We start from the raw sequence: 12124 nt of genomic DNA on the forward strand, positions 1-12124 counted from the left end.
TTAATATAACTTTTGAGTATGAAATATGCAGCTAGTTTTGCAGGCTGTTTTTTGCACATGTGCAGATGGATCAAGGCAGATGGCTACCCACCCTCAGCCTGGTTCTGCTGGAGGTTTCTTCCGTTAAAGGGAGTTTTTCCTGTCCACTGTTGCTTAGTGCTGCTAAAGGGGAATTTGTTGGGTTTACACCTTTGCGCCAATTCCTTGTTGTGAATTGGCGCTATATATAAATAAAATAACTTGATTTCATTACAGTTGCACACAGTTCACATAGACAGAAATTTTGGGACTGCCCACAGTCCTCTGTAGAGTCAGTCTAGTCTAGCAAATGACGAAACTTGACATATAAATAAGATGTATGCGGATAGAATTAAACTTATGCAAGGCTACTGTGAAACGTGATGTTGTGCACCAGTTAGCCTGCCACTCAAATCTTTCTCTTCTCAACCAACCTTTTTTTTTTATTTAGGTCCATAATCATCCAGGTGTAATGTGACATGTAAGAAACAATCACAACATTTCCATGAATGGTTGTTTCTGTTTCATCTACCTAATATAGGGAAGTGCAGTTTAATGAGACTTGTGGTTGAAAATTGCATTCAGTGGATGTAACACTGTTAAAGCTGTCAAGCTGTTGACTTCCCACACTGTAACTTCCAAAAGTCCAAAATTATGTGCATGCATTTACTTAAATGTTGTTAAATGTCTTAAATAAATTGTTTGTAGAAACAATGTGAATAAACATTAATTCCATCATAAGGACGAGGACACATGCCTGTACATTTGTGCATATGTTTGGGATTATATCACCTCTGACTTCTTTTGAGCCAGAAGAGCCCCTTATCTATGTGCAGCTGTTTAACAAAAGTGTCTAAATTGGGATTAATAGTATTAAATTAAATTGTGTGTTTAGGAGCAAGGAACATTTACCACCAGCTGCTGATGAACAGCCTCCTAATGGACATCAAGTACAAGAAGATCTTTGCAATCCAGTTTGCCAAGGTAACGCACCTAATGAGCACAGTTTGTAGTCACACCTGATTCACTCATCCAGTTTATTTGATCATGTTGTGTTTATAGTTGGGTCTGTATCATTGTAGTAATATAGGATAATAAAAAAGTGCTAACATGGGGGGAGAAACTTTGGTAGATTTCAGTGAGGGGTGGAGCTTGGTCAAAGCATGCAAGAGGCAAAACATGATAGAACTTTGCACTTTGAAACTGTGAATCAAAGAAGAAATGGTAGAAATGTCATTACATGTCCATTCACAATAAATTCTCCTGACAAATTAGGAAAGAGCAGCATGCTCTGTCCACACACAGGACCCCCTCACATAACCCGAACTTGTACTAGGGGTCTTGGTCTGACTCTAACATTTGCATTCTCACATGTTGCTGCTCTGGGTAAAGTCTAGAAAGTTCAGTTTGGCCGTGCATGTGTGAAAGCAGCTATACAGTGAAATTTTTTTTTATGCTGGGAAGACACTGTACAGATTTGGTCTGATTTTAACCCCAATCCGCTCACTCCCAACTGATTTATCGCTTGACATTCAATAAGAATGTTGTCCAGACCCCCGATTAATCACCTGAATGACCTACAGTCCTGCTCCCGATCATTTGGATTTCTAGTATGTTAAATTTTGGTTTGCTTTCTTGTAATCTGAGCAGTTTTCCTCAGAATATCAGTTATAAACAGGAACTGGCTTGTTTTAACATTATTCGAGTAACGTTTGCAGTTTACATAGTATGGCTGATTGACGCAAAGGCTGATTGGCAATGATTGCTGGGATATAAGAACTTTCCTGCAAAACAGACACAAATTTTACTCTTTCTCTCGGGTTTGTTCTCATTTCATTGTGAACAAACAAAAGCCGTATTTCTGCTTCTTATCAACTCTAAGGATACAGTCATCATGTTTAAATAAACTGTATAGGAATCGTATTACGCAAACCTGACCTGGGGCTCTGTGCAGACATTCAGTGCGAGCTCCTTGTCGCAGGTGAATGACTGAAATGTACAGTATGAGCTGTAAAGTATGAAGGCCAATTAAAATGTGTAGTGTGGTTTTTAGATACTTTATTTAACCATTTTGAATAGATCTGGCCAAGACAGCAGAATTAACCATATAACTAAAAACAGTGCAGAACACCCACGATGGTGGAACGAGCTACCAAACGCTGCACGCTCAGCTGACTCTCCCAATATTCAAAAAACTGCCGAAAACTGAACTCTTCCGCATCTTCCTATGCACTTAAATCTCTTAAAAAAACAAAAAAACCAAACAAAAAAAACAACAACTTTCTGCTCTCTTGCACTTGTAACTCGTGAACTGTGAACACTTTTCTTATAGGACTTTGCTTTGATGTTTTCTCCTTGACTTAGATTTTTGCTTGCCTTGTACCTCACTTGTAAGTCGCTTTGGATAAATGTAAATGTAGAACACACTCGCATATTCTCTCAATTTTAAATACAACAGCGATGTTTCAATACATTAAAAGAAACCATACTCCTATGCATGTGCAGAATATGGAGAATATTTACAAGCATCTTGGAATAAAGAAGAAGGAGAGGAGGAAGGCGTGTTCGTAGGCAGAGAGAGAAGAGGAAAGCTAAGAACATAGGACTGACAGTAGGGACTTTGAATGTTGAAGGCTTGCAGGTCGAAAGGTAGAAATGCTAGGAGCTTAGGAGGGTTCACGCAGGGTTCAAGTTGTTTTACCATGAAGGAAGAGAAATGTCTTACTCATTCACGTGTGTGAACGAGAGGGACCCTAGTGGAACGGTGAGGTTACAGGGAGCAGAGGTGAAGAAGGTGCAGGACTTTAAGTACTTAGGGTCAACGGTTCAGAGCAACGGAGAGTGTGGAAAAGAGGTGAAGAGGCGAGTGCAAGCAGGTTGGAACGGGTGGAGAAAAGTGTCAGGTGTGATAAAAGAGTATTGGTGAGAATGAAAGGAAAGGTGTTCAAGACGGTGGTGAGACCAGAGATGCTGTACAGCTTAGAGACACTGGCACTGAAGAAAAGACAGGAGGAAGAGCTGGATGTAGCAGAGCTTAAGATGTTGAGGTTCTCTTTGGGAGTGACGATGGACAGGATCAGGAATTAATGCATCAGAGGAACAGCTCATGTTAGATGTGTTGGAGATAAAGTTAGAGAGGTCAGATTGAGGTGGTTTGGACATGTTCATCGGACAGACTGAATAAATTGGTAGAAGGATGCTGAGGTTGGAGCTGCCAGGCAAGAGGTCTAGAGGAAGACCAAGGAGGAGATTTATGGATGTAGTGAGAGAGGACATGAAGTTAGTTGGTGTGAGAGAAGAGGATGCAGAGGACAGGGTTATATGGAGGTACATGATTCGCGGTGGCAACTCCTGAAAGGGAACAGCCGAAAGGAAAAGGAGTCTTGGAATAAAGAAACACTTCAGCCGGGGTTTTTAATCATTTTTATGCAACAATAAAAGTCTAAAGCAGGGGTCTCAAACTCCGATTACCTGGGGGCCACAGGAGGCAGTCTGGGTGAGGCTGGGCTGCATCAGGTATTCTGCAAAAAAAGCTTTATTAAAAAAATCCAATCTTCTCAAACATCACTACTAACAGTTCTTTAACTTCAATGGGTTCTTCTGAACATGGCTTCTCTTGCCTACGTCTTGCTGCCAGAGACCTAGCAGGGCTTTCTCTCACATAGCTGAGCCACATTTGGCTTGAGGGAGGAAGCAGATGAGACCCTCAGTATGGCTTGAAGATGATCGTCAGTAAGTCTGAGGTCAGAGTTGCACTGCAGGTCAATGAGCTCCATTTGAACCACAGGAGGGGCACATTAAACATTAAAGAAGAAGGGGTCATGTCTTTCATGATGACATTAACACCATAACATTTATAGATGGTAGAAAATACCAGGATAGCCAGCGCAAAAAATGGTGACTGCTACTGGGCTGTTCATTATCAGCTGGGACAGTATGTCACCATTATTTATTTATTATATACAAACGATAGGATGCAGCCATGGATGCGTTATTTACTGGCTTTTATTTTCTATAATAACCCCGTGGATTCAGCGGTATGTCCTAGCCAACACCGATGTTCCATTGATTATATAACCGAGGCGTGTAAGCCCCCGATGAGGCTCCAGCCTGACTCCAAAGCGAGATGGCGGGTGGGAGCTGGCTGAGTGGCCCATCGAAGGTCCACTCCCCTCGGTGACATCGTCAACGGAACATCGTGTTGGTCGTTAACGCAGGTAACATTGACTTTGTCCAGCTCGAAGTCAAACATGCTCATATTAAATACAGTAAGAAATACTAATTGTGTGACGGTTATGTGATGTTACATGGGCGCCTCCATAGTTGTGCAATGTTTCTCTGTTCGCATCAAGCCCGGCGGATGGCCCGCCCCCAGGAGTCATATACTCGACTGTGATTGGTAGGTTCGTTCAGCTCCAGCTTGCACAAAAAGTGCCAATTATATAAAACTTGCGGGCCGCACTAACATTAAACTTACATATTGTCCGGTCAACGAACAAGAAAATCCAGGCTGCAGACTGACAAATAACCAAACATGAGCGGTGAAGATTTTGTGTCTGTATGGTGTTTGTTGACAATATGATGAATTTAGAACATGACTGACATAAAACTAATATAAAACTAAGTCTTAAATCAATATGGACACTTTTTCTATGTAATATAGACTTACAGTGTTTGAGGTTTTCCTTTCTTTTGGGTCCTCATGCTGCAGGTGTGAAGGCAGTAAACATTTTAAATTTCGTATATAGCCTCGTATAACATCACAGCAGCAAACACTAATGTTCAGACAGCCCAAAATTGTGTGCTAAAAACAGTGGTAATCAGATACTGGCTTGTACCTTTATACAACTGAATTAAGACAAATGTTAATAAACCCAGACATTTGAAGTGACAGTAATAGGAGGAAAATGGCTCGAGAGTAAACCTCGACATGTTTGATTCTAGACTCTGCATTTGGGCCTGTTGAGGTATAGTTTGGTGGGGTTGGGGGAACATCGGCCTAGCAGCAATGACCCAGAGGTGAAATGTCCCCCCCCCCCCCCCCCCCTTTTAGAACTACAGACGCCTCCAGACAGATTTTATGGAGGATGATCATGAGCGATCGGTGTCAGTGACATCGCTGTCTGTACAGCTCTTCACCGTCCCAACCATGGTGAGTACTCCTCCTTCTCCTCCCCTGCACCTCCACACACCTCCTCTCTTTCTCCTTTCTCTCCTGCTGGTAGAGTTATGAGCGATTGCAGAGTGACTACGTGAAAGACGACCACGACCGTGAGTTCTCCATCACTGACCTGTCAGTACAAATTTTCACCGTTCCTTCACTGGTGAGTCCAGTGTGTTTGTGTCGGAGCTGAGAAATCTGTAACAGTTTTTACATCAACCCTAAGCTAGTCCCACCATTTTTACTATCCCTTATTTGAATGTTTGAGCATTTTTCATCTGTTTCAAGACTTTATTTTTTTCTCTATTATTTGGCTTCAATTTTAAGAATCTGGTTTAGTTTGAGTTTTAAAGTTTGTTTTTCCCCCAAACTACCACACCCTGAGTTCAGTCTGAATTCACAAAAGGTTTGTTCCAATCAAACCATTTAATGTATGTATGTATTTGTCATCTGTAAATAAATACATTTTAATGTATGTACATAAAAGTATGTATGGGTGTAACACTTCACATAGTATCATGTTTTGTGATTAACTGATATATTAAAATATTTTTTAGTACGTTAGAACTGCAAGAGCTATGAAACATATCTCCATTTCAAAAACTTTTGTTTACTCAGAGTGTAAGTAAAAGGAAGGTTTGATAGATAAAAATTATAGGTATAGTATAGGTGGAAAAAGCCTGTCCTGACTGTAATGCTGCTTAATGTTTGGTGTTTGACATAATAATTAGTAGAATTACCTTTCAAAGAGGATTTTTGTAAATTAGGGTGTGTATGTGTTTGTCAGGCCCGGATGCTGATGGTGGAGGAGAACCTGATGACCACCATCATCAGGACCTTTGTGGACCACCTTAGGCACAGAGACGTGCAGGGACGCTTTCAATTTGACCGGTACACTGCCCAGCAGGCCTTCAAGTTTGCACGAGTCCATAGCCTCATCGGAGACCTCAAGTAAGGACTATTTAGATGCCATGTAAATACTAGTTGAACACTATTTAGTTATATTATTTCTCTTGCTAATTGGTTGAGAAAACTGGTCATTCAATAACAACAGTATCTGTGTGCAGGTATGTTCTAATCAGCTGTCCCTCTGAGTGGAGTGATGAGCTAAGAGCTAAGTTTTTGGAGGGTCTGGATGCTTTTCTGGAGCTGCTTAAGTGTATGCAGGTAATGTTCACATCTGAGGTTCAGCTTGACAGGGACAACCTGACGGTTTTGTCTGAACCCATTTGTCTCTCTGGTTCTGACCTGGTCATTTTGTGTCAGGGTATGGACCCAGTGGTGAGGCAGGTGGGGCAGCACATAGAGATGGAGCCGGAGTGGGAAGCAGCGTTCACTCTGCAGATGAAGCTGACTCACATTATCTCCATGATCCAGGAGTGGTGCTCCACTGACGTGAGACTACATTCAACTTATTACACATTAACACAATATTTAACATGCTACATACAGCACACAACATATATCAGAGTTTCCAGTGTTTTATGGTTTCCTTTCCTTTACTCCCTGTACTCCCAGGAGCGTGTGTTGATTGAGGCCTACAGGAAGTGTCTGAGCGCGCTCAGTCACTGTCACAGCAGCCTCCCAGATGGCGAGCAACCAATCATTTTGAGCCTGGCTGGTCACAGTGTGGAGACGTTCAGGTACCAGGTGTCTCAGGACAAGGTGTCCATACACCTGCCGGTCTGCCGGTTGCTGGCAGGTAAACACACCTCACCCTATACCCAACATGTCCTTATATAGGGGCAGCTGAACCTTAGGAGATAGAACAATCATTTACCAATCACAGGGTCAGTGGTTTGACTCCTGGCTCCTTCTGTCATGTTGAAGTATCTTTGAGTTTCCAGTGTGTCCAGCCTCCACCATTGATCTGTGATTGTCAGTGTGAGTAAGTTTATGAGAAACTGTGTAAAGTGCTTTGAGTAGTGTTAATTAAAGTCAGGCCATTTACCACTTATCTGCAGTTATTATGGTTTGTTATATACTAGGTAATACATCTCTATGTACTGGTATACTGGAAAAATGGAGAGATAGGTGAACTGGAAACCTGTGAACTCAGGTCAGAGACTGACAGATATTCTCCTTCTTCAGGTCTCCACGTTCTCCTCAGTAGGACAGAGGTGGCATATCGTTTCCCAGAGCAGCTTCCTTTGGTCAGTACCTCACCCATAATCAACATTAAAGTCAAAGGCATCTCCTAATACCACTTTTTCCCCAGACTGAGTACAAGTACTTGCCTTTGAGTACTTGCTAATACCAAGTACTGGCATGAGTGTGTGGTGCTTCTAGTGTAGGCTAAGACCTGCTGGACAGTAAAATTCTAATCAGTCCACTGCAGTTAAGCTGATGACAGACACTGTTGCTCTACACAGATATATGGAGGTAAAATAACTTTGTAAAACAATGTCAGATAAAGTTTCAGTTATTGTAGATTTCCCTTGGTTGTCACCATTGTCCGTTATAAATTTAAATTTTTTAAAATTTTAAATGATAAAGATAAATATGAAAATTACTGTTAGCAACTGCATCTTTTAGAGGAGCAGAGCTTGCAGTTGGCTTCACTTTTGTTGTCACTTAAAATGGCTACGAACCACAGACATTATTCCACTTCTGCCTACCTGCTCAACCAAGATGGGGTTGATGTGGTTTCAGAAAGGCCTTATGAGTACAAGTACACAAGGGAAGCACTGGACCTGATACTGGTTTTGTCACATCCCTTGTCCCAGCAGCTGGGAACTAAATTCAGCTGATATGACACTGAATCTTCTCCACATAAACTAGACTGTGGAGACTTTTCATTAATTTTATTTGTGTACATAACATTGAAATATTTTTAAACCTGCGTGTCTCATCAGGGTGAACTCAGCCCCCCTCTCCTGATTGAACTGCCTCTCCGCTGCCTGGTGCTCTGTGCCCAGGTGCATGCTGGGATGTGGAGAAGGAACGGTTTCTCCCTGATCAACCAGGTGAGTCAATATTATGTGCAGAGGGAAATGACATGATACTTTCATTCAGTGAAAGTTGTTTTACCTTTATACAACTGGATTGAACTGAGGTTCCCATGTGTTCTTAGTCACGTGATGTTTTTTAGAACTGGCTGTCAGAACTGTTAACCTCTATCTTCAGTGTCTGATCAACAGAACTAGATTCTCCTGACTTAAATGTTAGCGTGGTGCCACTGTGGTCTCCTCTGACTAACATGATTCTGTTTCAGATCTATTATTACCACAATGTTAAGTGCAGAGTTGAGATGTTTGACAAAGACGTCACCATGCTACAGGTATAAACACACTTTGCTGACAGTACTCTACTCCTGACTTTACTGTCGTCTCTAACAGTTGTTTGTGTTTTGCTGCAGGCGGGTGCTTCGATGATGGATTCAAACCACTTCCTGATGATTGTACTGAGTCGCTTTGAGCTGTTTCACATTTTCAGCTCCTCAGACATTAGGAAGAGATACAGGGAGGCCAACAAGGTCAGTACTAAATACAGACACTTTACCAACACTTGACTGACTCTAACAGACTTCAGGAAGAGATACAGGCCAACAAGGTCAATACTGACAGTGTACTGTGTGTCTGACAGGATGTGGTTCAGCAGAACAACACTCTAATTGAGGAGATGCTTCACCTCATCATCATGGTTGTTGGTGAGTGTGTCTGTGCTGCTTCGGCTTCACTGACAATGTAAACATAGATCATGTTTAGGTGAAACAGGTAGCTGACAATAGCTTGTTTAAATCAGACATGGCAGGGTTAGAGGTGTTAATAATGTGAGGCTGGTGATAGTTCATGCAACCCTTTCGTCCAGAGGAGCATTCAATACATTTCAGTTCAGCTTTTATTGATTTGTGTTAAATCACAACTAAAATAATTCCAGGGCACTTTAAATAGTAGTCAAGACTATACGATTTAAACCCAACATTTCTTCCTTGAAAGCCACTAAGGAAATAGTGGAGAGGAAAAAAAATGAAAGAAACCTCCAATAGCCTGGACAGGTTTGGGTGAATGAAGACAAAAAAGAAATACAAGAAGCAACAGACAAATCCCTGGGGAGGAGAGGAGCAGATGAGGTTTGAAAGGCTAAAGGCTGTGATTCCCATTATACTTTTGGAAATTCAAGGAACCATAAGTAGACCTACATTTTGAGAGTAAAGTAGCCTGTTGGGATAATATGTTACCACAAGGTCTTTGGGATATGATGGAACTTGGTAGATCAGATATTCACCCTTTTCTGACAGTAGGTTTCTCATACAGATCGGGTGTGATGTAGGTCATGTGCCTGTTAACCTGTTCTGTATAAACCTGGTTACAGACCCATACAGGTAAAACTTTAAATGTGTGTTTGGGACAGGTGAGCGGTACGTAGCGGGAGTCGGACAGGTAGAGCCCTTTGATGAGGTCAGGAGAGAAATCATCCACCAGCTGTCAATTAGACCGATGGCTCACAGTGAGTTGGTGAAGGCTCTACCCGAGAATGTGAGCAAAACACACCTGCCTGTTTACTTATTTACTTGTCTTTCCTGAGTACCATCAAGTGATGTCTTATCCTCTCTCTGCAGGGGAACAAGGAGACCGGTCTGGAGAGAGTCATCGACAGTGTTGCTTCTTTTAAGTCAGTCAGTTCTTCTTTAAGGACAATTTCTTGATATTGATCACCACCAGTCCACTACAAAGAACTGTTAAAATTAATATTATTAATACAATTTATTTATTTTTTTGTTGTGATAGTTCTGCTGTTAGAAGGCATGTGTCTAGTTACCATGGGTACAGGATTTTGTCTTGTTTACAGAAAGCCTGGTGTGACAGGACGGGGCCTGTATGAACTGCGTCCTGAGTGGAACAAACACTTCAATCTGTACTTCCATCACTATAGCAGAGCCGACCAGTCCAAGGTACTGATCAGTACACTGATCTATTATTTGCACGATTTGCTGATAGGACTTTGCTTTGATGTTTTCTTTTTGACTGGATTTTTGCTGCCTTGTACCTCACTTGTACGTTGCTTTGGATAAAAGGGTCTGCTAAATCACTAAATGTTAAATGTAAACGGATTAATGACTGATCTGTGTGTTGTCATGGTAACTTTGTATGTTACAGGCTGAGGAGGCCCAGAGGAAGTTGAGGAGACAAAATGGAGAGGACACAGGTAAATACACCTGATGTTTTATGTTGATAGATGCTGTTTCTAGCTGTTTTTTGTTCCTAAAAAAAACACACGAACTTTGTTCTTATATTCTGATATTGGTTGTGGAGCCAAAGATAAGATCTAAAGCAGATTTAGGACCAGAACAGATGTGTCGGTGTTTAGGACAAAGGAACAGAAGGTGCTGTGTGACAAACATGTTTCTGTGTCCTCCAGCCCTGCCCCCCCCACTGCCTCCCCCCCTCTTTCCTCTGTTTGCCAGCTTGGTCAACCTACTCCAGTGTGACGTGCTGCTGGCTGTGGAAGGTGCTGTGCTGCAGTGGGCAATGGAGCCCAGCGGGGGGGGCTGGACTGAGTCCATGCTGCAGAGGGTAAGACCCACACCACCAGTTTCACTTTCTGAGGTTAAGTTCTCAGCATCTGTCTGCACCTACCCTCAGCTTTCTAACAGGAGCTGTGCATTTGGTATGTGCAGGTGTAGACACATCTTCACGTTTGTGTGATGACAGCTCCACATACTAAATAGTACTAACTCAACTCAGCCCAACTCTATGTGCTTTGCTTCATTTTTTACTACAAATATATTGCCACCTGGTCAACGTGCCAATATGGAGTCACACAGAAAAATGAATACTAAACGAGTGTTACACTCCGTATGTTGATTTTTATTATAGCAAGGAGATTTTCTTTTTTTACCATGTATGTATGTATGTATTTATTTATTTATTAAGAAGAGGCAAAAGACAACTAGAACAGTTTTGGAAGTTTTTGTCGGAGTTTGCAGTGTTTTCACATCACCTTTTAGTATTGTTTAGCATTTGAGTCGAGCTGAGCCGAGCAGAGTTGGAACTTTGTAATGAAAATGGGGCTATAAAGTATCAAAAGTAGACTATGCTATAAAATGCTTTCTCAGTTTTTAACTGTTGTATGTGTTTGCATTAATTATTGTTGCTGGCACATTGTGTACTTAAGTTTATGTTCCCACTTGTTTTGTTTAATAAAGTGTTAGTGAAATATGCAGCAGTACAAGTTTGTAGCGTGACTGTGTATCTGTAGAAAGTCAACTATTAATGAAAAACAGACAGTTCAGTTCAAATAATCACATTTAAACTGAATAAACATGTTAACATTAATACTCCAGCTCCATGTACTCACTGTGTACTTTATAAACTCTGTGTTTACCTCAAGGTGCTCCACCTGGTTGGGATGGCTTTGTTGGAGGAACAGCAACAGCTAGAGAACAGCAGTAGTGATGATGACATCACCTTCAACTACACGTCCAAAATCACACGTTAGTACACATATTAACACAATAATGCACATTAACATACAAACATTAATCTGTGTGCTTCTTGTTCTTTGTTCTCACAGTTTTTCTAACATTAGTTCTTTTCTGATCCACCTGACATTTACCTCTGTGCGTTCAGGTCCAGGTGAAGCTCCCAATACTTCAGGAAGTGTCCTGGCTTTGTTAGAGAGTCTGCAGAACGCTCCTCATCTGGAGGTCCACAAAGATATGATCACCTGGATCCTAAAGGTAAACGGTGAGGTGATTGACACCTCACACCACACTGTCCAGGTTTATCTTCATCAAATTGCAGTAATCCTGCTCTGCAGGGCATTCCACATAGCTCCATCCTGGGATCCGTTTTATTCTCATTCACATTACTGACTCGCTGTTTGTCATAAAAATGTTAATGTCTAGGTTTATGTGGAAAGCGTAGACATTTCCTGTAATTTAAAGTTTCACTTATTGATCTTAAAGTCTTTTTTTTAATTTTGGTTTGTTTTTTTGTGTGT

At 41.5% G+C, this 12124-nt stretch overlaps 1 protein-coding gene across 16 annotated transcripts in view; it reads left to right on the forward strand.

Annotated features, from left to right (window-relative positions):
* ubr2 (ubiquitin protein ligase E3 component n-recognin 2) overlaps window positions 1-12124 on the forward strand; it is a 38200-nt gene that overhangs the window by 17811 nt on the left and 8265 nt on the right. For 14 of the 16 annotated variants that reach the window (XR_010914906.1, XR_010914902.1, XM_067511478.1 and 11 more), the window contains 18 exons: window positions 914-1002; window positions 5072-5170; window positions 5967-6130; window positions 6247-6346; window positions 6446-6574; window positions 6698-6881; window positions 7271-7332; window positions 8035-8145; window positions 8394-8459; window positions 8538-8654; window positions 8765-8828; window positions 9533-9657; window positions 9741-9793; window positions 9971-10073; window positions 10279-10327; window positions 10541-10695; window positions 11513-11615; window positions 11752-11861. Coding sequence is in view for 14 of the 16 variants with exons in the window: in XM_067511478.1 (XP_067367579.1) it covers window positions 914-1002; window positions 5072-5170; window positions 5967-6130; window positions 6247-6346; window positions 6446-6574; window positions 6698-6881; window positions 7271-7332; window positions 8035-8145; window positions 8394-8459; window positions 8538-8654; window positions 8765-8828; window positions 9533-9657; window positions 9741-9793; window positions 9971-10073; window positions 10279-10327; window positions 10541-10695; window positions 11513-11615; window positions 11752-11861 (1883 nt within the window). In the remaining 2 variants the exon portion in view is untranslated. Of the gene's footprint in view, window positions 1-913; window positions 1003-5071; window positions 5171-5243; window positions 5343-5966; window positions 6131-6246; window positions 6347-6445; window positions 6575-6697; window positions 6882-7270; window positions 7333-8034; window positions 8146-8393; window positions 8460-8537; window positions 8655-8764; window positions 8829-9532; window positions 9658-9740; window positions 9794-9970; window positions 10074-10278; window positions 10328-10540; window positions 10696-11512; window positions 11616-11751; window positions 11862-12124 lie in introns of all 16 variants that reach the window. The other 2 variants (XM_067511387.1, XM_067511412.1) reach the window with 1 other exon arrangement.

This window comes from Channa argus, chromosome 1 (assembly GCF_033026475.1).
Source record: "Channa argus isolate prfri chromosome 1, Channa argus male v1.0, whole genome shotgun sequence".
In the NCBI taxonomy this organism is placed as follows: domain Eukaryota; kingdom Metazoa; phylum Chordata; class Actinopteri; order Anabantiformes; family Channidae; genus Channa; species Channa argus.